The 24,145-nt window shown below is 50.4% G+C and overlaps 1 protein-coding gene and 2 long non-coding RNA genes across 4 annotated transcripts; 2 read left to right on the top strand and 1 right to left on the bottom strand.

Annotated features, from left to right (window-relative positions):
- The first annotated feature begins 124 nt into the window (after positions 1-124).
- SSH3 (slingshot protein phosphatase 3) lies at positions 125-7,902 on the top strand. 2 transcript variants are annotated; one of them, XM_027531301.1, is made up of 14 exons: positions 125-293; positions 812-849; positions 1,360-1,591; positions 2,528-2,646; positions 2,728-2,799; positions 3,135-3,200; positions 3,286-3,474; positions 3,556-3,649; positions 3,898-4,026; positions 4,119-4,165; positions 4,969-5,115; positions 5,332-5,532; positions 5,623-5,896; positions 6,937-7,902. In XM_027531301.1, exons 1-14 carry the CDS (start codon positions 228-230, stop codon positions 7,207-7,209), a joined length of 1,947 nt encoding a protein of 648 aa, XP_027387102.1. In that variant the 5' UTR covers positions 125-227; the 3' UTR covers positions 7,210-7,902. The 2 variants fall into 2 exon arrangements, with proteins under 2 accessions (XP_027387102.1, XP_027387101.1); XM_027531300.1 differs by having other exon boundaries at positions 809-849.
- Positions 2,114-10,608, bottom strand: LOC113885717. Its single transcript, XR_003509315.1, has 3 exons — positions 10,469-10,608; positions 3,888-4,151; positions 2,114-2,813 (listed from the first exon to the last, which is right to left on the bottom strand). It is a non-coding gene; the product is annotated as an uncharacterized LOC113885717 (long non-coding RNA).
- A 95-nt stretch (positions 10,609-10,703) lies between these two features.
- On the top strand, positions 10,704-23,938 carry LOC113886475. Its single transcript, XR_003509448.1, has 4 exons — positions 10,704-11,037; positions 17,186-17,357; positions 22,075-22,184; positions 23,537-23,938. It is a non-coding gene; the product is annotated as an uncharacterized LOC113886475 (long non-coding RNA).
- The last annotated feature ends 207 nt before the right edge of the window (positions 23,939-24,145 follow it).

The raw sequence follows: 24,145 nt of genomic DNA, 5'->3' as shown, positions 1-24,145 counted from the left end.
GGGGCGGGGGCGAGGCGGAGACGCGGAGGGAGGGGCGGTGGCCACTGACTGCGGGCTCCGCAGGCCGGGCTGGACGGGTGTCTGGCCCTTTAAGGTCCGCCCCGAGGAGGTGCCAGGCCCTGGTGGCGCCGGACTCTCCTTCCTGGTCCTGCGGGGCAGGGACCGTCCGCGGGGCGACGAGGGAGGGCGCCGCGCCATACCGGCCCAGGGGCCCCCGGCCTGACCCCATGGCCCTGGTCACAGTAAGCCGCTCGCCCCCGGCCAGCGGCCACTCCACGCCTGTGGGGCCCACGGTGAGTCTGGCTTGGCTGTGGTCCTGCCCACGCAGTTGGCTGCCAGTTGGGCCTGGGGGAGTGCTTGCTGCCCACGGGCAGCCTCCCCTCAAGCCTGGGGGTGTGCGGAGGGGGCCTTCACGTCTCAGGCTGGAGCTGCTTGGGGGAGATCTTGAGGCAACCAGGAACTCGGACCAAGGCAAGATCCGGAGCCCCGAGCGCCCGCGGAGGCCCTACCCCGCTCTGGGCCCAGACCTGGGCCAAACCCTCAGGCATCTCCAGCAGCGCTCCCCCTCCCTTACCTCCGGCTGCCGGCCTGGACCTGGGCCCGGCCCCGCCAGTGTCTCCACGTGGAAAGTGGACTGGAACAGAAAAGGATTTGACACCCTTTCTGGTTCCTTTCCCCACTGCATGGGGGGGGGGGGGGGGCGGGACGAGGGAGGGGGCGGATCCCTGCACCCCCAACCCCAGCACCCTGAACCTGGGGAGGAGTCCTTTCCCACCACTTTACTCTGCCCTGGGGGCTGCCTTCTCAGCAGGACCCGGTGTCCCAGCGCAGAAGCCGACTCCAGCGAAGGTGAGCACCTCTCCCCACACACACACCTCCATCCAGCCACCAGGCTTGGCCACTGCCCTCTGGGAGGACTTGCAGCCAAAGCCAACTACTTAGTATGTGGGGACAGAGTTGCTAGTGGGCACAGCTGGCTGCCTTTGCTTCCATCTTCCCCCAGTCAGTTGAGGCTCCTTCATCCACTATCCTGGCCCTGGCTCTGGCCAATGGCAGGGCCTGAGGACTCCTGGGGCCCCACCAAGTTCACAGTTATTTATTGAGTTAGGCAGATGGGAAGGGAAAGTTGGGCTCGAGGCTTGAGAGCCACCAAGGCAGTGGTTCCCAAAGCACTGAGGTGGCATCACCTGGGAACTGGGTAGGCACCTTCTCAGGCCTCCTCTCCAGGCCCACTGACTCGGGATGGGGGCCAACACCTGATTTAACAAATCCTCCAGGCGGTTCAGGGGGGTTGACTCCCCTGTCCTGAGGGGTGGGATGGACTGTCACGGTGTCACTTTTCCCCTGCTCCCCTTCCAGGCAGAGCTTTGCAGTACTCCGAGGGGCTGTCCTGGGACTGCAGGATGGAGGGGATGATGGAGATGCTTCCAGGCCCAGCCCAGAGCCAGCGGAGGAGCCCCCCGGGGAAGGGCAGCCCCACGGGGACCAGACAGACAATGGGCACGGGCCCCTGAGTCCCGGTAGGCAGGAGCAGAGTCAGCACCTGTGCCTCATGGTGGAGCTGCTGAGGCCACAGGATGACATCCGCCTGGTGAGGGCCCGTCCAGAGCCCCCTGGTCCCCTGAAAGGGGACAGAGCCACTCCTCAGGTGGGAGGGGAGAGTGGAACAGAGCCAGTGTGTGTTTGGAGAGCAGTGATGTGAGGGCAGGGGGCACCCTGGGGAGCGTAGAGGTTACCCAAACCACGATGACTCTGCTGTTTCAGCTAGCATTGTTTGAACAGGCCGAGGTGGTGTCTTCAGGTCTCTGGAGAGAGCTGGGAGAGGATAGGGAGGTTTGTCCCACCTGAGCCTATAGGGCAAGATTAGGACCAAGAGTGGGGAATTACCCAGAGGCGGGTTTCTGTTCAACCAGCACAAGACCTTCCTGACCATGTAAGGTGCCCACAAAGGGACTGGTGCTCAGGGGGGCCTGCTGAGCGCCCACCGTGGGCTGGTGTCCTGGAAGGGCCCATGTGAGGATGGGACACAGGTGGCAAAGTGAGAACCAATTCCTGGATGCCTGTGGAACATCTCACTGTCTACAGCAAGATGGGAAAAACGAGACAGTCAGTCTTGTAAGGCAGAAGAAGCACCACCCTTTATTGTGAGATTGGGTCCTTAATATTTCTTTGGTAACAAACATTTCTCGAATCAAATTATGGTAATGGCAACTGGAAAGGTGTTTTTTAAACTTCCTTCCTAGCAGGAAAAAAAAAAGGGGGTGATGTCATGCCCACACTCCCCTTTTTTCCCCCACGTACATCCCCTTTGAGAAAACTCTTTTTAAACATTTTAATGGACCATTAAATCCCAAAGCTGGGAACCACTAGACTGTAACCCCTGATCTGGTATCTGGGGAGGGAGGGGTGGGTGCAGAGGGAGCAGGTGGAGGTCTGTTCCCTACCCAGATGTGTGTCAGTGGGGGTGGGGAGAACAGGGCCCCTGGGCCACTGCAACCCCAGGCTTCTTCCTTCCCGTCTTCTCCAGGCAGCCCAGCTGGAGGCGGCTCGGGCCCCCCGGCTCCGCTACCTGCTGGTCGTTTCCACCAGAGAAGGCCTGAGCCGGGATGAGACGGTCCTTCTGGGCGTGGACTTCCCTGACAGCAGGTGGGAGCAGGGGGAGGAGGAACAGGAGGGCCTGTCTGGGAGGCGCTGGTGCTGACGGACCTTGCCCTCTGTCCCCGCCAGCTCCCCCAGCTGCACCCTCGGCCTGGTTCTGCCTCTCTGGAGTGACACCCAGGTGTACCTAGATGGAGACGGGTAAGACGTGGCACCTGGAGGGAACGGAGAGGAGAGAGAAGGGCCAGAGGGTGAAATAACCAAGTGTGATGTCTGCCCAGGGGGTTGGTACTGGGGAGCACCTGCAGAACTCTGGGCTTGGCCTACTCTCTGCTCCACCTGAGATCCACCATGTGAGCCTGGGCGAGTCACCTAACTTCTCTGGGCCTCAGCTGCCCCACATTTGCAAATGGCTTATTTTGAAGCTCAGACGATCTGTATATGTTCTGAGGACCAGCCTGGTGAGGTGGCTAGTGGGTAGCCCTCTCAGAGGTGCTGTTCTAGAGCCAGGTCCCACCCCACCGGGTCTCCCACAGGGGCTTCAGCGTGACGTCCGGCGGGCAGAGTCGGATCTTCAAGCCTGTCTCCATTCAGACCATGTGGTAAGGGGTGTGGCTCCACCATGGCTGCAGGGTCCGGGGAGGGCTGCTGGGAGGACGGTGTGACCCGGCCTCCCCTCTGTCCCAGGGCCACGCTCCAGGTGTTGCACCAGGCATGTGAGGCGGCTCTCAGCAGTGGTCTTGTGCCAGGGGGCAGTGCCCTCGCCTGGGCCAGCCACTACCAGGACAGACTGAGCTCTGACCAGAGCTGTCTTAACGAGTGGATGGCCATGGCCGACCTGGAGTCTCTGCGGCCTCCCTGCGTGGAGTCCAGCCGGTCAGTCTGGGGAGGGGGCTTGGGGGGAGGTGCCTCGGCAGAGAGGGGAAGGGGCCCTGCACTGACAGGCTTGGGTCCCAGGCCCTCAGAGCAGGAGCAGATGGAGCAGGCGATCCGGGCCGAGCTGTGGGAGGTGCTGGACACCAGCGACCTGGACAACGTCACTTCCAAAGAGGTGGGCCTGGTGCGGGGATGAGTGGGGAGCTGGGCCCTGGGTGGGGGCCCTCTGGCTGGGCACCAGAGTGGTCCTCTCCATGGAGCCTCCCCTTTAGTGCTCCTCCTGTCTGAGTTGTTCCCACGTGCTTGGCCTCAGCTTCTCTGCTGTGATGGGACGCAGTACTGTCCTCAGAGGCCCCAGAGGGGAGGGTGGGGCGTAGGAACCTTGCAAGGCGCCCCAGCCTCGCCTCACCCACCTGCCTGCAGATCCGCCAGGCCCTGGAGCTGCGTCTGGGATGCCCTCTCCAGCAGTACCGCGACTTCATCGACAACCAGATGCTGCTGCTCATGGCCCAGCAAGACCGGGCGTCCCGCATCTTCCCCCACCTCTACCTGGTGAGGTAGAGGGGCTACCTGCAGGCTGGGGGTGGGAGGTGGGGATGGCCAGAGCCAGCAGAGACCAAATGACACGCTCTCCCTGTTCCCAGGGCTCAGAGTGGAACGCAGCGAACCTGGAGGAGCTGCAGAGAAACAGGTAGGATTTCGAGCCCTCTCACAACTGCCCACCCTCCATCTTCCCCAAGGGGAGACCTGGCCAGAAACTCCCAGAACCCTCTTGGCAACCGCTAACTCTGCTTCCAGCTCCACCCCAGGGCTGTTCCCCTCCTATGGGCTTAGGCCAGGACAGGGGAATACCTATCTTGCTGATTTGCTAGCAGCTCCCTGGTCCCCTCTACCCTCTCCCTAGCTGTAAAGCAGAAAAGCCCCTCTCTGCCTGACCACGTCTCTTGGAGAAGGAAGGGCCCCTCTCTGGCTGCCTGCTCCCAACACTTCAGTACCTTGTCCACCATGGGCTTTTGGGAAACCTATGACAAGGGTCATAGGTTTTAGCTATTGCACATCCAGCCAGGCTCAGCTGAGCTCCAAAGCCCTTCTCTGGGGACTTGCCTGGAGGTCCAGTGTTAAGACTCTGCACTTCCAATGCAGAGGGTGTGGGTTCGAGCCCTGGTCAGGGAACTAAGATCCCACGTGCTGCACAGTATAGCCCCATTCCACCCCAAACCCCCACCCTGGAAAAGCCCTAACTGACTTCTGATGGTAAGATAAGGACTTGTGCTGCAGACGGCCTGCAGCTACCTGGGAGCGAGGCGGGGGCGGGGAGGGGAGGACAGTACTCAAGCCCAGTGGGGTAAACCGATTTGCTCAAGGTCACAGTCACCTCCTCTTCCCACCACAACTGCACCACCCCCGCCCCCCACCCCGACCCTCAGCACCGAGAACACTCAGCGCCCAGGGTGCGCTGGCTCCAGGTCAGCCGGGCTCGTGCCTGGGCTGCAGGGTGAGCCACATCTTGAACATGGCCCGTGAGATCGACAACTTCTACCCCGAGCGCTTCACCTACCACAATGTGCGCCTCTGGGACGAGGAGTCGGCCCAGCTGCTGCCCCACTGGAAGGAGACCCACCGCTTCGTGGAGGCCGCCAGGTAGGGCCATGCCACCCCACCACCCGCCCCACCTCAGCCACCTGCCCTTTGCAGCCTGTGCCCATCGCCTGCCTGCCCTGCCCTCCGCTTTGCTGGCTCTCAGGGCCCTCACCTCCTTTCCCCTATGCTCTGGGAGGGGAGCCTGCGAGCTGCCCTGCCCCTGCACAGCACAGCAACGGGTGGGGATGGGGAAGCTGACCACGTGTGGCTCCACAGGGCGCAGGGCACCCGTGTGCTCGTCCACTGCAAGATGGGCGTCAGTCGCTCAGCTGCCACAGTGATCGCCTACGCCATGAAGCAGTACGGCTGGAGCCTGGAGCAGGCTCTGCGCCACGTGCAGGAGCTCCGGCCCATCGCCCGCCCCAACCCCGGCTTCCTGCGCCAGCTGCAGACCTACCAGGGCATCCTGACTGCTAGGTATGCAGTGGAGGGACAGGGAAGGGGGCGTGTGGTGGCCGCTGGGGGTGGCCGCTGGGTCAGGAAGCTGACTCAGGGCCCCCCTCGCAGCCGGCAGAGCCACGTCTGGGAGCAGAAAGCGGGTGGGGCCTCCCCAGAGGAGCCCCTGGCCCCCGAGGTCTCTACACCGTTCCCACCTCTTCAGCCAGAACCGGGGGGCAGTGGGGAGCTGAGTGTCATGGGGTCAGAGGACAGCCAGGCAGCCCCAAAAGAAGCGCCTGGGTCACGGCCCCGTATCAACCTCCGTGGGGTCATGAGGTCTATCAGCCTCCTGGAGCCGCCCTCCGAGCTGGACAGCCCCTCCGGTGATGCTGACCTGCCAGAGGTGAGCCTGCGGCCACGGGAGGAGCCAGGCTGAGGCAGGGTGGGGGCCTGAGAGGAGGAGGGGGCAGATGGCGGGAAGACGAAAGAGCCCAGGACTGAGGCTTGGCTTGGCCCTGAGCACGGGGCTCCTGAGCAGGCGGGCCATGCCCTGGTCTGCTCCTTTTCATCCGCTCAGAGCAGCAGAGGAGACACAGGGAGGACAGGTGAGCAGGAGCACAACCTTGGGACAAGGCTATCTGGCGGGCTCCACGGCCAAACAGCCCTAGGCTGGCAGCTGCAGGCAGCTCTCGGCCTGAAGAGGGGACTTGGTTCCTGAGGCTCAGGGCTGCCCAGACTTGGGAGAGCATCCTCCCCAGGCCAGGAGCTGCACAACCAACTGCTGAACCCAGATGGGTGTAGACGACCTCAGCACCCGTTCCCAAAGCAGAGGGGCAACCCATCGAAGGATGGGGGTGCAGAGTGTTCACAGCACTCACGCAACCAAAGTTGTGGCTGGATAGCTGAGCACTCTCCCTCTGCTGAGAGCTGCAAGGCACAAGTCTAAGACCAGAAGCTGGCCCCTGCCTTGGGAAGTCACCCCCTGCCCCCGCCATGTGACTTGCGGCCAAGGTGGCTAACCCAGAGGAAAGACAGAAAGACGGCTCATCTCACAGAGGACGGGGACATTTGGGAGAGGCTTCCTGGAGGAGGCGGCTCTGGGTGTGGAAGGCTGGGGGAATTGATGGGGGGTGTCAGTGTTCCTCGCCCAGCACCCAGCTCAGGGCCTGGCATGGAAGACATGTCCCTTGTGGCACATGGGACGGACTGTACAAAGTAATGGGGGCAAGAGGAGGAGCGGGGGGCTAAGAAGGGCTTCTGGAGGCCACACGGGCAGGTGAGGAGCAGGGGCAGGAGGCCTGGGGTGCTGCCTTCCCTCCTAGGGAAATCTGACCTGTGAGTAGCTCAGTGTTTCTGAATTCACTCAACAGACATTCTGCATCTACCCTTTTCACAGTCCTGCCCTGTAAAGAACCCCCTGACTCTACAGTCTCACTCTTCCAGGTTTTTTCTTCAAAAGAATCTTCAGATGAGGACCCTCCCCAGCCCTTCCCTCAGCCCTCAAGCGCCAAGGGAGGCCGGCAGGTCCACAGGGGGCCTTGGCCTGCCCTGAAGTCCCGCCAGTCTGTGGCAGCCCTCAACAGCGCCGCCCTGGTGGCCAGCCGGACCCGGGCCTTCCAGGAGCAGGGGGAGGCCGGCTGTGCGTCCACACCCAGGCACCAGAAGATTGTGAGGCAGGCCAGCGTGGACAGCAGTGGGGAGGAGGGCGAGGTGTGAGCCCCCACGCGTGCCCCTGCCCCCGTAGACACAAGCAGAGGCGCCCGAGCACAGCTCCCGGGGCGAGCGCCCCTCAGTCCTGTCTGTTCACAGTCCTCTCAGGAGGAGGCCGCAGGCTCCTGTTACTACAGCCTCAGCGCCTACAGCCTTAAGTCTCCGACCCATGTCCACCTCTCCAAGGGCTCAAAACTTTCTCCATATTTGGGGATGTGGTAGAGACTGAAGGTGCCTTTCGGGCAACAGTACCCTAGCTTCATTCGCAAGTGCTGCCTGAAACACACACTTGAAGCCACAGATGTAAAAAACAGAGTTTCCCAGTCAGAAAGGCTCAGGCTCCCTCCCTCTCCCACTCCCTGTCCCACTCCCGTCTGCCTCATCCCCCCAGCCCTGCCATTTCATTCCTGAGGCCCTCCAGAGAACCATGGGCCCCCCTGCAAAGGCTGAGAGTAAACTCCATCCTCAGTGCCAAACCCCTCCGATGGGGCTGGCGGTCGGCCTGCCTCGCGCACCCTGCGAGCAGCCTGAGTCTGCTGCGGCCCCAGCGCCCTCACCAGCACTGCATGGAGCCCCGGGCACTGGGCCAAAGAGAGCCTTCTTTGTGCTTCACAGCCTCTGGCCAGTTTTTCGTAGTCTTAATAGTATCTCGCTTTGTACTCAGAAATAAAAAACATTTTCATACCATTTTCAATTTGATGATAAAGCCTGTCAGCCCACTCTTTCTCTGGTTACACGAGGAGTCTGGCCTCTCGTTACCCCTTCCAGTCTCCTCACAGTTCCCAGGTATCTCGTGACAGGCCCATGTGGGCAGTGGTGTGTTTGGGGTGGGGTGGGTGGGAGGAAGAATGGGGAAGAGAAGAGAGGCCCTCATCTCCCAGGGCAGGGCCTGGGTAAATGCTGGCTGCACACGTCCCCTCCGGCAGGTCAGCAGGGGAACAAGTCTACACTGGGCAGGAGGTGCTGACGCTGTTGGGGCAGCGGAAGGGAGTTACCTATGAGGAAATGGAAGCTGCCAATGCCTATCTGGACAGGACCGAGCCTGTCCCGGAAACTAAGGTTCCTTTTGCACACTTGCTGCTAGTTCCTGAGCACACTTTGGGTCCCAAGAATCTTCCTGCTACAATGCAAGAGAGCCTCACTTTCTAAGCCAACCCACCACTGCCAGGGAAGAAGGAGCCACGATGGTCCTTTCCTCTGCCAAGGGGTTCTCTCTGTTCAGTTGCAGTGTTCAAGAAGAGTAGGCAGGCCCACCGCTGGCACTCCTCTCCCCACTTCCCAAGATGATGCAACACGGTGCCCTATAACTCTAGTCTGGTTGGGGGCGGGGAGTGGGCGGGTACAACTCCTTCCCTCACAGCAGACCTCACAGATGGGAGCTGGTGGCAAATGTTCTTGTTAACTGAGACTTCACGCTCAGTTCTAGGAGTGACTCTCTCACCCAGACCCAGGTTGGACCCCCAGCGCTGCTCTAACCCTGGTGGACAGAGACAGGTTCTAGCCCTAGCTTTATCACTTGCATCTTAATTCACCTTAAGTCTCTGTTTCTTTCTGTAAAACAAAAGGATTAAACTAGGAAATCCCTAGGCTTCCCCCTCCTGCTCTGATATTTTAACAATACACGTCACCTGTACATTGACAGAATTCAGCCTCAATGTGCCCTCTAGAAGAGGAATCGCTTTTCTGTGGGTAGCAGGTTCAGCATCACAAGGTAAGAGTCAGAAAAGCTAGATCTGAGTCTTGACCCACTAGGCTGACCCACCCTACTGAGCTGAGCCGAGAGGGGGTTGCCTGCCGTCTCAGGCAACCACGGTTCCCACCCAGGCTGCCCTGTCAGCAGTCCGAGGCCTAGGCTGGGGGGAAGTGGGGTGACAACGTCGGGCCCTGCCCTCCTGAAGTCTGTGCAGCTGGGAAGGCAGGATCCAATGAGGAACTCAGAGCTGCGGGGCCCACCGTAATCTATGGAGGACTCTGAGAAGTAAGAATTCACCACGTGGAGAAACAAAAATGGGAAGGGAAATTATCTGCATCAAAAATGCAGATAAATGATTAAGAACTATATGTATACTGGGAGTTTCCTGGTGGCTAAGTGGTTAGGATTCCAGGCTTTCACTGCTGGGGCCTGGGTTCAATCCCTGGTTGGGGAGCTGAGATGCCTCAAGCCAGGTGGCACCCCTACACCCTGCACCAAAAAAAAAGAACTATATGTATAGATAAAGATCACACAAATTGCTAGAGGGGCAAAAAAATACAGTATCTTAAAAAAAGATATAAAATGAAAATAGCATCTCCATCTGATCTTGCCCTCCAATCCTTCACAGGCAACCACTGTTACCAGCTTGAATCCCTCCAAAAACATTCCATGCTTAAGTCATCAAATATATTTGTATATTCTTTTTAAAATATAAATTAAATCATTATTAACATCCTGCATTTTGACAATTTTTTTCATATCACAGAGAGTTGCACATCAATACAGTAAGCTCTGCCTAATTTTAACAATAACCACACATATCCTCTTTAATGGTATCCATCATTATTTAAGTGGTCATCTATCGATGGTGATTTGTTGCTTTGTTTCCATTTCCACTAATGCTTAATTACCTCTGTATATACTTTGTTGTGCACACATGACCATTAATTTCATAGTATTTCTAGAATCGCTGAAGCAGAGGCTATGTGCATTGTTTCCATTTTTTAAATTTTATTTTTCTTTAAAAAAATTTTTTTTTATTTTTGGCTGCTCCACCTGGCATGTGGGATCCTAATTTACTGACCAAGGATGGAACCCACGCCCTCTGCACTGGAAGCGCAGAGTCCTAACCACTGGACTGCTAGGGAAGTCCCACTATGTGCATTTTTAATTCTAAAAGGCACTACCTAATTTCCTTACCAGAAATTGCACTACTTTACAGAGAATGGGAATGCCTGTTTATGTTCTTAAAGGACTGTCCAATCTGCACATCAATCATGTCATATAAACCTTGCAACACTCTCAGAGGAGAAATGGGAGCCATTACAATTATCACCCTTTTTAGAAATAAGGAAACCGAGGCCCGGTAGCTCCTGGGCCAGCTCCCACCTCCACATCGTTCTTCCTCCGGCGGGCCCGGCTCGGCCCGGCCTGGGACGAGTCACCAGCCAGGGCATCCCCTCCTCAGGGCAAATTTTCAATCGGCAAGACGAAACCATCCGAAGACCGCGAGCCCACCTCTTCACCTCGCCTCCCAGACGCCTCAGAGCCGCGGCTACCACGAAAAACTACCTTTCGGCCTCCACGGCCTCTCCTACGCCGGCAGCACCCAGAAAGGGCCCAGGCCAGCCGTGGAACCTGGCGGCTCAGAACGGACTGCGACGCTGGGGCGCCATCTTGCGTCTGTTCTTCTGGCCGCCGGATGACAGTCTGGAAACCACATTTCCCAGTGTGCCTGGTGCCTTCGCGCAAGCGCGAAGATTCCACCCCCCCCCCCCCCCCCGTTTCCATAGGAACCTCACTCTCCAGAGTCCCGGCGGCTAGACTCTGAGGAGAGTCAGTTGTCGGTCTCTCTGTGGTGCCCCGACGCCAGGACTGGGTCTATAGACTGTTGAGGGGGCAAAGTAAGAGCCCGAGGAAAGGAGACCAGGTGGCCCTGCCTCCGGGCTGGGGCCAGCGCTTTCCAGTTCTCCTCAGCGTCTGGGCGTCCTGGGGCCTCGGCGTTCTGAAGCGAAGGGGCCCGGGTTGGCGAGACCAACTCGAGCACTGGTCTGCGCGGCCCTGCTGGTCCCACTCAGCGTTTTGTCACCCCCTGCCAAGAGCCTGCGCGCCGCCGACAGGTATTCCCGGGGCGCGGGCAGGTGAGTTGATGATTGGCGCCCCAGGTGAAGGTGCCGGTAGCATCCGGCAGGATAACTAACTCACCGGGAGTTGGATCCCGCTCTGACTGTGATGGATCGGGGACCTGCGCTCAGGGCTTCACGTCCCCCTCTGTAAAATGGAGCTTCGACTCATACTCTTGTGCACATTGCCATTCCGTTGCAGAGCAGTTCCTGGCTCTGTGAGACCCAAGGAACATGCCCCTTTATCTCTCTGGGCCCGTTTCCTCTCTCTAAAGTAAGGAGATTGAAGCAGATGATCCCTAAAGTCTCGTCTAGCAGGTATGGGGTCATTGTCCCTCACTGCAGACCAAATGCAAAAAGGAAAAAAAAAAAAGGGACCTGTATGGTCTGGCCAAGAAGAGCCAGAGACACTTGGGTATGTGACTTTTGGCAAAGTGGCTACATCTCTTGAGGCTCAGTTTCCTGATTTGCAGAACTAGGGGTAATGATAGAACCATCTCAGATTTTTGATGGTTAAATGGGAGTGAGTTTTTAGCCTACCTGTAATAATTGCTGTACCCCATCCCAGCCATCAGTTCTTATATTTTCAAAAATATTCCTTAGCCATTGTGAAAACTTAATTTTTGGAGTCACTTCCTCCCAGGCTGGATGGTTTTATAGGCTGATCCAGATGGGAAAACCGAGGCCTTCTTACCCAAGGCTGGATGTATCTCAGGGCCGGTGTATCTCTTCCCTTCAGCCTCAGTACAGCACAGGATTGGGAAGCAATCTTGAGGACCAGTGATGGACACTCCTTTGGCTCTAGTGGCTTTTGTGTCATTCGTGGCTCTTCTTTTTCAATGGCCTGCTCTTCCCCAGAGATATTTCTCTCCCAGCTCTGACCCACCTGGGAGTGGGAAACTATGTACCACACCAACAGATTGTTGAGACCAACAGCTGCTGCCAAGGAATGAGGCTGGCTCAGCAGCACCATCTTCAGGCTGGCTTCTAGGCCCTGCCCTTCCACAGGCCCGCCTAGGGCTGAACTTTTGTGCCAGGAGCTGATGCTGAAGCGGACGGCTCAGAGCAGCTGTCCAGTGACCTGGGGTGTGGAGAACTTCTTTAGGATCTGGGATGGAGCTTTTACTTGAGGAAGGCAGAACAGAGAAGATTGAAGGGAGAATGGCTTGAGGACAGGGCAGACCCTCCTAAGTCTTGTTTAGATGTCCCCTGGGATCTTCTGTTGCTCACAGAGGATGTGGTCATCTGAACAAGGAAGCTGGGGAGAGGTGAAGTGGGTGCAACCAAGGAAGGGAGGGACCGAAGCTGACACTCCGCTTTCTCACTAGATGTGAGGTGGTGCAGGACGTCTGGGGGCCACAGATGCTCCTTTTCCTGGAGATGTGACCCGAAGTGAGCTGTTACACCATCTTCCTGGTGACATGTGCGCCCGCCCTGGGATCCTGCACGTCCCCTCCTTCCTGCTTCTCCAGTTTGCTCTGCTGCACTGGCTACAGGGAAGTGCCTGCTGGGTGTGTCAGGATTCCCGTGTAGTGAAGTGCTCCAGGAAGCCTTAATTACTCCAGGCCTGGTGCGGCTCGGGGCCTACCGACGTCAGCCTACTGCAGGGTCATGGTGATCTATTGCAATTTACAACAGCTGAAAAGTCTTAGGACTTTCACTTTCCCATCTGAGGGATATTGAGTTTTTAGGTTTAGGTCAAAGAGCCAGTGGTAGCACTGAGACCAGGGGTCTTTCTACAGCCTTGGCTGTCACTGAAGGCGTGCCATCTGCCTCCTGATGAGGCCACAGTCCGAGGCTAACCTGCAGTTAAACCAGAGCTCTCCTTCCTCCCATTTCAGCCAGAATTCCCAGTCCATTTTCCCCAGTTTTCCAGCCCAGCTTTTCTGTCATTGAGCATATTTGACCAGAGCCTCTCACTCTCACATCCTTGCACATTGCTGACTTGTTTCCATGGCAGCAGGTCGTACCAGTGCTGGCAATTCCTCTCCTTTCTCTGCCAGGCTTGCTGGTTCCCAGGCAGTGGCCTTGGAGGGTTAGGACATTTTAGGGAATTCTGTATCTGGGCTTGAAGACCAAGAATACGAAAGCTGTCTTCCCAAGGGGTGGGGAGGCAAGTTGGTAACATCTGCCCAGTGGGATTCCCTGGTCTGGGCAGTGATGTCACCCCCTACCCCACTGGCACCCCTCAGTGAGCCTTGGAGGTAAAGTTGGGGAGGCAAGAGTGGCAGGGAGGGGCATACAGAGTAAACCCTGGCTAAAGCAAGGCCCCACATGTTGGCCTAACTCAGGCCAGACATAATTGTGGAGGTTGGGCAACAGTTTGGGTAAAGAAGGCTGCCCTGGAGGCTGGCATGGGGAAAAAGAGCTGATTATATGCACCCTACATTATTGATCTTCACACAGCCTGAAACAGCGTGAAGCTGGGCATGTGTTCACGCCACCTGTCTCCGCAGGCCACACTCTGCTGTGCAGCTCATCTCTTGGTTTGGAGAACTGGCTCCGAGACCTCTGACTTTCTCCATGGCTTCCACTCTCACTGGTGGCTCAGCTCAATGCCTTGTCCAATTCTGGGCACAGTCTTGATTGTCTCCGTGTCCCAAATGTTCCTGCGCTAGACTGAACTCTGCCTCTTGAGAATGTCCGCTCTCCTGCCGACCCCAAGCTTTTATTTCCTAAACAGAAATGGGAAGTTGGGGAAACTGGGAGGCTGAGTGCCATGGGGATAGAGTAAGTGGTTTGGGGGCAACAAATAGAATTATTTGAGGGTCAGTGGGATGACTGATCTGGTCGGCAGAGATCCCCCAAAACCCCAGTACTGCTAGGTGTCCTGTACGGCAGGTGTGGCTGGCTGGAGCAAGGCCTACAGGCTCTCGCTGCAGCCAGATATGCTTCAGGTGGTCCCTGCTGCCCCACCCACCTGCTGCAGCCTCCCCCTCACCTCAGCCCTGCTATGTCCTCTCTTCCCTCTGCTCCCTCCACCCCGGGCCACTCATGCCTGAGCTGCTTAGGAGGGCTGAGCTTGGCCTGCATGTTGGAGGACTGGTGCTCTCAGGCAGATACTTGATTCCTCTCCTCTTACAAAGGAAAAAGGACTCCGAAAAGAAAGGAAGTTAGAGCAAGCGGACAGAACTACCTGAAAGCCAAGTGCAAAGGAATCAGGTTGAAGCGATCCTGAAGGTTGTAGTCCGGAGAAGAACTCAGGGTACCAGTCAGCTCTAAGGGTCTGCTGGTCTCAGGGATGGGTTGTGGGGCCAGGTGAGTCTGGTCTAATGGAGAACTCTGTTTCAAGTTGGATTGTTTGACAGCCTGGGGGTCTGTGAAGGATTCATTTGACAGGAAGACAGGGATAAAGCTAAAACTATTCCTTTTTCTTATAATTCTTCTCTTCAAGCCTTGAGCTTCAAACTTTTCTCTCCTGTCGACTTTCCCACCTCTTCTATTTACACCCAGGTGTAAATCTCAGGGTGATAACCCTTACTTTTCACATTTAATCAGTTATCAAATTCTGTGGGTCTTCCACAAAACAGTTGCCTTTTATTCCCACTTCCTCTCCAAGCTCCTGCTCCCACTCCTAGACTACTGTAATAGACTCCTAACTGTGATGCCCTTTGGTCTGTCCAGAGTGTCCTGACTAGATTAATCTTTCAGGAGAATTACATCACTTCACGTGTTACTCCCATGTTTATTGCCTTCCATGGTGCTGCTGTTGCTTGCCAAGTACAGTACACACTCTCTGTTCTGTTGTTCAAGGCTTTTCCCAGTTTGGCACACAGCCTACTTACCTTTCTGAATTATCTCCCAGAACGTCCTAGTATGCACCTTTGACTCAAATCAAACTAGATTACTCACTGTTTCTTGAAAACAACTTTTCCTCCCCTTAACCTTTGTTCCTGCTGTTCTTTCTGTCTAGAAAGGTCCTCTGTCACGTTCATTTATTCATTTTAAAATATTTATTAAGGGACTTCCCTGGTGGTCCAGTGGCTAAGACTGAGCTCCCAATGCAGAGGGCTTGGGTTTGATCCCTAGTCAGGGAACTAGATCCCACATGCCACAACCAAGACCCAGTGCAGCCAAATAAATAAGAGTTTATATATATACATACATACATATATATATATATATATATATATATATAGAAGACGTTTTTATTTTCAACATTTTCAGATTTAGTTGAAAGCAGTAGTACAGTGAACACATATCTAAATTCACCAGTTGTTAATCTTCTGCCACATTACTTTTTTTCCCCCTAGATTCACTAAAAATAAGTTTCAGGTATTAAGAGACTTCACTCCTAAATATTTTGGCCCATATCTCCTAAAAGTAGGATATTTTCTCAAATAACTGCAATATCCTTTTTAAAAATTGTGGTAAAATATACATAACATGAAATTTACTATTTTAACCATTTTAAGTATATAATTGTGGCATTAAGTTTCTTCACAGTGCTGTCAACCATCATCATTATCCACTTCCTGAACTTTTCCATCATCCTGAAAGGAAACTATACCCAGTAAATATTCCATTCTCCCCTGGCAACTTCTATCCTACTTTATGTCTCTATGAATTTGTCTGTTCTTAGTAAGTGGAACCATGCAATATTTGTCCTTTTGTGTCTGGCTTATTTCACTTAGCATAATGTCTTCAAGGTTCACCCATGAAGCATTATCAGAATTTCATTCCTAAGCAATATTCTATTGTCTGTATAGATCACATTCTGTTTAGTTACTCATCTGTTGAGGGACAGCTGGCTTGTTCCACTTTTTGGCTGTTGTGAATAATGCTGCTATGAACACAGGTGTACAAGCATCTCTTTGAGTCCCTGCTTTCAGTTCGTTTAGATATATATCTAGAAGTGGAATTCCTGGGTCATATGCTAAGTCTATGTTCAACTTTATGAGGATCTGTGGAACTGTTTACCATAGCGACCAAGAAATTTCACAATGCAGTATTATTATATAGGCTAATTAGGCCATAATAGCATTTCTCCAAATATTCCGAAAATCTAGTTCTCCTGCCTTCTTGTTTTTCATGATGTTGATATTTTTGAAGGATCTAAGCTAGTTTTCTGGTAAAAAGCTCTTGATTTAAATTTTCTCTGAATGTTTCTTCACAATTAAATTTAAGTTAAACCTTTTTGCAAGAATACCACATGAGGGACATGTTCTCTCTGCTGCATTGTTTTGGTCATTTAATGTTGCTTTATCTCATTAATCGGAGAAGGCAATGGCACCCCACTCCAGTACTCTTGCCTGGAAAATCCCATGGACGGAGGAGCCTGGAAGGCTGCAGTCCATGGGATCACTGAGGGTCGGACACGACTGAGCGACTTCACTTTCACTGTTCACTTTCATGCACTGGAGAAGGAAATGGCAACCCACTCCAGTGTTCTTGCCTGGAGAATCCCAGGGACGGGGGAGCCTGGTGGGCTGCCGTCTATGGGGTCGCACAGAGTTGGACACGACTGAAGCGACTTAGCAGTAGCAGCAGCAGTATCTCATTAATGTTGATACTGAACCAAGACACGTTACATACAGAGGTACTATGAGAGGAAGAAGACAGATAGGAGACAAGGAATCACACTTTTAAATTGCTGACAAAGGGAGAGTTTCAGTCTAGAGTTCTATATCCAATGAAAATACCCTTTAAAATGAAAGAGAAATAAAAACATTTTCAGAAAAATGAGATAAGAAAATTTATTGTCTGCAGACCTGCACTATGAGAAATACTATGAAATTATTCAGGTTGAAGGGAAAAATTTGGAAACTTGGATCTATAGGAAGGAATGAAGAGCCGCAGAATTGATAATTCTGGGTAATTATAAAATAATTTTTTTTCTTGTCTTAATTGCCATAAAAGACAAATAATTGCTTACAGCAAAAGCAATATAAGTGTAAGATGCAGTTTATGATATATGTAAGAATAAAATATATGATAATAGTACAAAGGATGGGAGAATAAATGAAATTAAAGCTTCTTTTGTGAAATGTGTTCAATTACACTGTGATAAATTAGCAATGCATATTATAATTTCTTGGTAGTGTCTTCTTTTTTTTGTCTCTTAAATTTTTTTAAATTTTTTGGAGGTGGAGTCTTTATAGAGTTATTACGTTAAAATGAGGTCATTAGGGTAGACCCTAATCCAATGTGACGGGTTTCCTTATAGGAAGAGGAAATCTGGACACAGACATGTACAGAGAGAAGACAAGGTGGAGACACAGGGGCACGATGGTTGTCTACAAGCCAAAGACTGGGGCCTGGAACAGATCCTTTCCCACCCACCTCGGAAGGAACCAACCCTGCCAACACCATGATCTCAGACTTCTTGCTTCAGAGCTGTGAGTAAATAAATTTCTATTGTTTGAGGCCCCCAGTCCATGGCACTTTGTTATGACAGCCCTTGCAAACTAACACAGACTTAAACCCAACTGTATTAATAATTCCACTAAATATAAATGCTCCAGTGGAAAAAACAGAGCTGGTCAGATTGAAAAATGAAGACCCAACTATAGTTGACCCTTGAACAGTGCAGAGGTAAGGGGCACCAACCACCCAGCGGTGGAAAAGTTGAGTGTAACTTTACAGTTGGCCCTCCCTATCTGCTGTTCTGCATTCACGATTCAACCAACTGCTGACAGTTTAGTACTGTAGTGCGTATTTATTGAAAAGAAATCTATGTATAAGTGGGCCCTGCAGTTCAAATATGTGTTGTTCAAGGGTTAACTATATATATCTAAGATATAATTTTAATATACAGATACAGACCATAAAAGATGAAAAAAAAGATATACTATGTACATAAAAAGCTGATATGGCTACATTAGTATCAGATAAAGTAAATGTCGAGACAAGGAGAATTAGCAGAGAAAAAAGCATTTCATAATCAAAAAAGGGTCAGTTGAACAGGAGGATATAATCCTAAATGTGTGTGCATGCGTGGTCGCTTCAGTCCTGTCCAACTATCTGCGATCTCATGAATTCTAGCCTGCCAGGCTCCTCTGTCCATGGAGATTCTCCAGGGAAGAATACTGGAGTGGGTTACCTTGCCCTGCACCAGGGGATCTTCCAGACCTAGGGATCAAACCTGCGTCTCATGTCTCCCGCATTGGCAGGCAGATTCTTTACCACTAGCGCAACCTGAATCCTAAATGTATACACCTAATAGCAGAGCTACAGAAAATGAAATAATAATTGACAGAACTAAAGGGAAAAACAGACAAAAGGATAATTACAGTCAGAGATTTGAAAACCCCTCTACTGATAACTGATAGGCAAGAGAGCAATGGGATTTAGAAAATCTAAACAGTACAACCAACCAACCTGATATAGTTGACATTAAAGAAACTCCACCCCATAAATGCAGAATGCACTTTTTTTTTCAAGTACATATGGAATATTCACTAAGCTAGATTATATCCTTGGCCATAAAAATAAATCTCAATAAATTTCAGAAGATTAAAATCTCGTAGAATATGCTCTCTAATCACAGTGGAATTAAGTTAGAAATAAGTACGTAATATAGCTAGAAAATCCATAGATGTTTAGAAATTAAAGACTGTATTTCTTTATAACTAATGAGTTGAGAAAACAAATGAAATTAGAAAATATTTAAAGCTGAACCATAATGAAAGCACAGCATATCAAAATTTGTATAGTGCAGTTAAAGAAGTTCTTAGAGGAAAATATTTAACTTTAAATGCTTATATCTGAAAAAAAGAAAGAAAATTTTAAAGTCAGTATTCTACGTTTCTACCTTAAGAAGCCAGAAAAAGTTTGGTGGTTTCTCAAAAAGTTTAACAGAATTACCACATGATCCAGCAGTTCTACTTCTAAAAATATACCTAACATATATTCATATAAAAACTTGTACATAGGTGTTCATAGCCACATAGTCATTTATCGGAAAAGTGGGAACAATTCAAATGTCCATCAACTATTGAATGGATAAACAAAATATGATATATTGGCCCAATGGAATACTATTCAGCCATAAAAATAAAGTAGTTACATATTAGAACATGTATGAATCTTGAGTACCTTATGCTAAGTGAAAGAAGTCAGACACAAAAGGCTGCATATTGTATGAGTCCACTTACATGAAATACTCAGAATAGGCAGGTCCACAGAGAGAGCAGACTAGTGGTTGGCAGGGGAGAACTAGGACTGACTGCTAATAGAGTGATGAAAATGTTCTGGAATTAGATGATGGCGATTATTGCACACATAGTGAATATACTAAAAACCATTGAATTGTACACATTTTTTTCGGTAATTATTTATTTTTGGCTGTGCTGGGTCTTCATTGCTGTGAGGCTTCTCTAGTTGCGGTGAGTGGGGGCTCCTCTTTAGTTGCAGTGCGTGGGTTCTCATTGCAGTGGCTTCTCTCGTTGCAGAGCGCTAGTTCTAGACGCACGGGCTTCAGTGGCTGTGGTGGGCAGGCTGTAGAGCACGGGCTCAGTAGTTGCGGTACACAGGCTTAGTTGCTCTGCGGCATGAGGGATCTTGCTGGACCAGGGATTAAACGTGTGTCTCCCACATTGGTAGGCGGATTCTTTACCACTGAGCCACCAGGAAGCCCAAGTTATACACTTTTAAAGTGGCAGTTATATGAATACTATCTCAAAAAAAGAATAAAAGTAAAAAAGTGAACAAGCTAAACCCAAAGGAAAGAATAGTGAAGAGCAGAAATTAATGAAATAGAAAATATACAAAGAACAGAGAAAGTGCAGCAACAAAAATTTAATTAATTAAAAAATAATATAAGAAGTAGAACCACTTTGGAAAACAGATGGGCAGCTTCTTGTAGAACTGACTGTATATATTATGTTACACCTCCCAGCAATTTGACTGACTGACATCTACCTGAGAGAAATGAAAATATGTGCCTATACAAAGACTTGTACCTAAATGTTTATAACAGCTTGATTCATTAGAGTCCAAAACTAGAAATAACCCAAATGTTCATCAACTGATGAATGGATAACTACATTTTAATATATTCATACAGTGGAATATGACTTAGCAGCAAAGATGAGTGAAGTGCTGATACACAGTAATGTGAGTGGATCTCACAGATACTCTATTGAATTGATGTAGCCAGATATGCTGAATGGTGGCATTTATATGAGTTCCAGAAACAGCAAAACAAATCTTAGATTATAGGAATCAAATTGTCTAAGATGGGAGAAGAGAGAGACGAGGTGCAAAGGAGAGTGGGGGAATTTTCTGGGCTGATGATAATGTCCTAGATCTTAATTGGGTTGGATTGGTAGTTACACTGGTGCATAACTGTTATCTTGGTGATGCAGCCAAAATTAAAAAAATAAATCTATGTAGTTTTATTGTAGATATATGATACTTCAATAAAGTTAATTTTAAAAAAATCAACATACTGATACCTCCAATTCAACTCCAACACTTCAGGACTCTTCCCCACCTTCCCCTATTAAAAAAAATTTTCCCCTCTACATGGCTTGTGGGATCTTAGTTCCCTGACCAGGGATCAAACCCATGGCCCCTGCAGTGGAAGTGCAGAGTCCTAACCACTGTACCATCAGGGAAGTATCCCTCAATTCCATATTTTATCTCCCTTTTTTCACAGTGAAGTCTCTGGTTCCCAACATCTATATAGTTATTCATTTTTTTTCTGTTTTTAATACAAAAACAGAAACAGTTTTAGAATTTATATACCAATACCATTTATCAACAACAAACCTACTAAGTAAAGCTCCAGATTTCTTTTGTGTGTGGTTCTTTTGTTCTTACGAAGTCCATGAATTGTGTTCAAATTTTACAATTCTTATATTCTTTTTCTGTGAGGTTATATTATTAATTTAACATATAGTTGGATTCATTTGCTACCATTTATATTCAACTTTAGGATTTTTGAAAATCTCTCTTGATACATTTTTAAATATGCAAAATGTTTATGTGGTTCAAGAGCTGAAATTATATAAGAAAGTATATTTAGAGAAATCTCATTCCCATCCTATCTCATCCACTCTCTTCTTGCCTGCCCCAAACAGTAACCATTTTGTTAGTTTTTAGTTTACTGTCCCAGTGTTTCTTTGTTCAGTTACCTCTCTCATCTCCCGTCTTTCTTACCCAAAGGCAGTGTACTATGTATTGAACAATTTGTCCTGGTGATCACTCCATATCAGCTAATGGAAATCTTCTTCATTTTTCAAAATGGCTACACAGTATTCCATCGGGAGGGTTTGTTTAATCCGTGAACCAGAATTTAGGGGGTTTCCAATATTCTGCTTTCACGAATAATGCCAGCAAATATGCTTTTGCATATGTTGTTTCATGTTTGTCGAAGAGATTCTTCAGGGTAAATTCCTAGAAGTGGGGTTGCTGGGTCAAAGGTAAGTGCCGTGTCGTCTTGTCAGTGCTACCAGATTCCCCTCCACGGAGGCTGTGATGTTTTCTGCTCCTGTGTGTTTCCCCCAAGCCTTGTCAACAGAGTACACTGGCCAAATGTTTCAGCTTTTATCAGTCTTGTTTTATTTTCTTATTTATTTATTTATTTTTGGCCGGGCCATGTCTTCATCGCTGTGCAGGCTTTTCTCTAATTGTGTCAGGTGGGGGCGCCTCTTCGTTGCAGTGCTCGGGCTTCTCATTGTGCTGGCCTCTCAGGTCACGGAGCACGGGCTCTGGGGTGTATGGGCTTCAGCAGTTATGGCACGTGAGCTCAGTATTGTGATGCACAGCCTTAGCAGCTCCAAGGCCTGTCGGATCCTCCCAAACCAGGGATCGAACCCTGTCTCCTGTATTGGCCAGGCAGGCCAATTTACCACTGAGCCAGTAGGGAAGCCTTTTTGCCAGTCTTGTGTGGAATGAAGTGGCACATCTTTTGATGTATTTAAGAGTAGACTGAAAAGTCTTTTAGGCTTGGGACCCAAGCCACATACTCCACATACTACTCACACTAGCAGATGCCCCATCTGCATTTGTTAAATGCATAAATGAATGAACTGGTTGGACTTCTATTGGACTCATCATGTTTGCACTCTTGTGAAACCTGTTCCCATGACAAGTTGCCTCTTGTCCCAGTGTAGGGCAGTGCCAAGTGCCTGGCAGAGGTCTAGTGAACAAGGAGATGCGCCAGCTAGAAGGAGTGAGTCCTGGACCTTCCCACTGCCAAGACCCCACCATATGGACAGGTAGAAGCCCCGTTTCTCCCTATATTCTCCCAGTGGAATTTGGGATGGAATTTGGAATTTGGAATAGTTAAAAAAGTGTGGCATCATGAGTGCAGAATATGCACAAAACCATCGCAGTATGTAATACAAAACCCTTGTATCCTAGTGGAATTGTTTCTATTATTATTTTTTTTTTGTCCATGCCCAACAGCATGTGGGATCTTAGTTCCCTGAAGTACTTGTTAAATAAATACATCAACATTTTCTTATTGATTGATCAAATAGGTAATATAGTTATAAATTCAAGGTTCAAAAGTCTCATTTAATGAAAAATTTCCCCTCATTCCTATTTCCAAGCCACCAAGTTACCTTCCTCTCAAAAACAGCTGATGGTATCAAGTTCGTGGGTATCCTTTCAGAGATATTATATGCATGAAAGAAGTGAATACACACACATTTTAACCCAAACTGTAGCATAGTGTGCACATTGTTCTGTAAATCCTTTTTTCCCACTTAACTTTATTTCAGAGACTATCCTATTCTGTACCAATACATAAAGAGTTTCCTCAAACTTTTTCACAGTACGATATCCATCGTGTACTACTACTTACTTTCTGGTTGCCTTATTGATAGGTGTTTAGGCTGTTTATAGTCTTTGCAATAAAATGGAGAAGGCAATGGCACCCCACTCCAGTACTCTTGCCTGGAAAATCCCATGGACGGAGAAGCCTGGTAGGCTACAGTTCATGGGTTTGCTATGAGTCGGATACGACTGAGCGACTTCACTTTCACTTTTCACTTTCATGCATTGGAGAAGGAAATGGCAGCCCACTCCAGTATTCTTGTCTGGAGAGTCCCAGGGACGGGGGAGCCTGGTGGGCTGCTCTCTATGGTGTTGCACCAAGTCAGACACGACTGAAGCAACCTAGCAGCAGCAGCAGCATAGTCTTTGCTATTACAAACAGTGCTATAATGTTATTTTATACATACAAGAGTATCTGTAAGATACATTTCTACATACGAACTGAAAGGGACCTGTGTACCGGTAATTGTGATAAACAAGGCCAAATTGGTGTCTTTGGGGTTGTCCCAGTTTACACACCAGCACTGTGGGGGTGAAAAGGACCCTGGGCAGCTGTGCTCTTGAGAGCATTTGAGACGTTGGCTGGATGTTGTCTGCACTCCATAGAGAGGCAGTGGTGGTGGTTTAGTCAGTAAGTCGTATCTGACTCTTGTGACCCCATGGACTGTAGCCTGCCAGGCTCCTCTGTCCATGGGACTCTCCAGGCCAAGAATACTAGAGTGGGTTGCCATTTCCTTCTTCAGGGGATCTTCCTGACCCAGGAATCCAAGCCAGGTCTCCTGTGTTGCAGGCAGATTCTTTACCAACTGAGCTACAAGAGAAGCCCAGAGGACCTCAGATGAATGCTCAGTGGGCTGGCCCAGAGAGGGGAACAGGATCCTGCTTTAGAAGTCGACAGCCTTGATGCCTTCGTTCATAAGAAGGCTCTAGGAAAAGAGGACTCCTGCCGTCAAGGTCACACAACCCCAAGAAGTGACTTAGAAGGAGACCAAATTGCACTGGAGTTCAGGACTAGCCTTCAGAACTGGGACCTAAATGATTCTCACAAGCTGGATAGGACCAGTGGATCAAACAGTAGGTGTGAGTGAAGCGGGAGGGTTCTTTCAGCTCTGAGTGCTTTGTTGTTGATGTTGTTCAGTCGCCCACTCGTGTCTGACTCTTTGCAGCCCTGTGGACTGCAGCACACCAGTCCTCCCTGTCCCTCACCATCTCCGAGTTTGCCCAAGTTCACGTTCATTGCATCAGTGATGCCATCCAGCCATCTCATCCTCTGACCAAAATACTGGAGCTTCAGCTTCAGGATCAGTCCTTCCAGTGAATATTCAGGGTTGATCTCCCTTAAGATTGACTGGTTACTATGCAGCAGTGCCTGTGCTGATTACTCTGGTGACAAGGATAA

Source organism: Bos indicus x Bos taurus, chromosome 29 (genome assembly GCF_003369695.1).
Source record: "Bos indicus x Bos taurus breed Angus x Brahman F1 hybrid chromosome 29, Bos_hybrid_MaternalHap_v2.0, whole genome shotgun sequence".
NCBI lineage: Eukaryota > Metazoa > Chordata > Mammalia > Artiodactyla > Bovidae > Bos > Bos indicus x Bos taurus.
The sequence above is the reverse complement of the archived record's forward strand: the minus strand, read 5'-3'. Positions and strand labels throughout refer to the sequence as shown.

Coding starts and splice junctions, on each gene's coding strand:
- SSH3 (XM_027531300.1), top strand. CDS start 228: ATGGCCCTGGTCACAGTAAGCCGCTCGCCCCCGGCCAGCGGCCACTCC. Junction 1,592..2,527: donor CACAGGATGACATCCGCCTG/GTGAGGGCCCGT, acceptor CGTCTTCTCCAG/GCAGCCCAGCTGGAGGCGGC. Junction 3,475..3,555: donor CCCTGCGTGGAGTCCAGCCG/GTCAGTCTGGGG, acceptor CTTGGGTCCCAG/GCCCTCAGAGCAGGAGCAGA.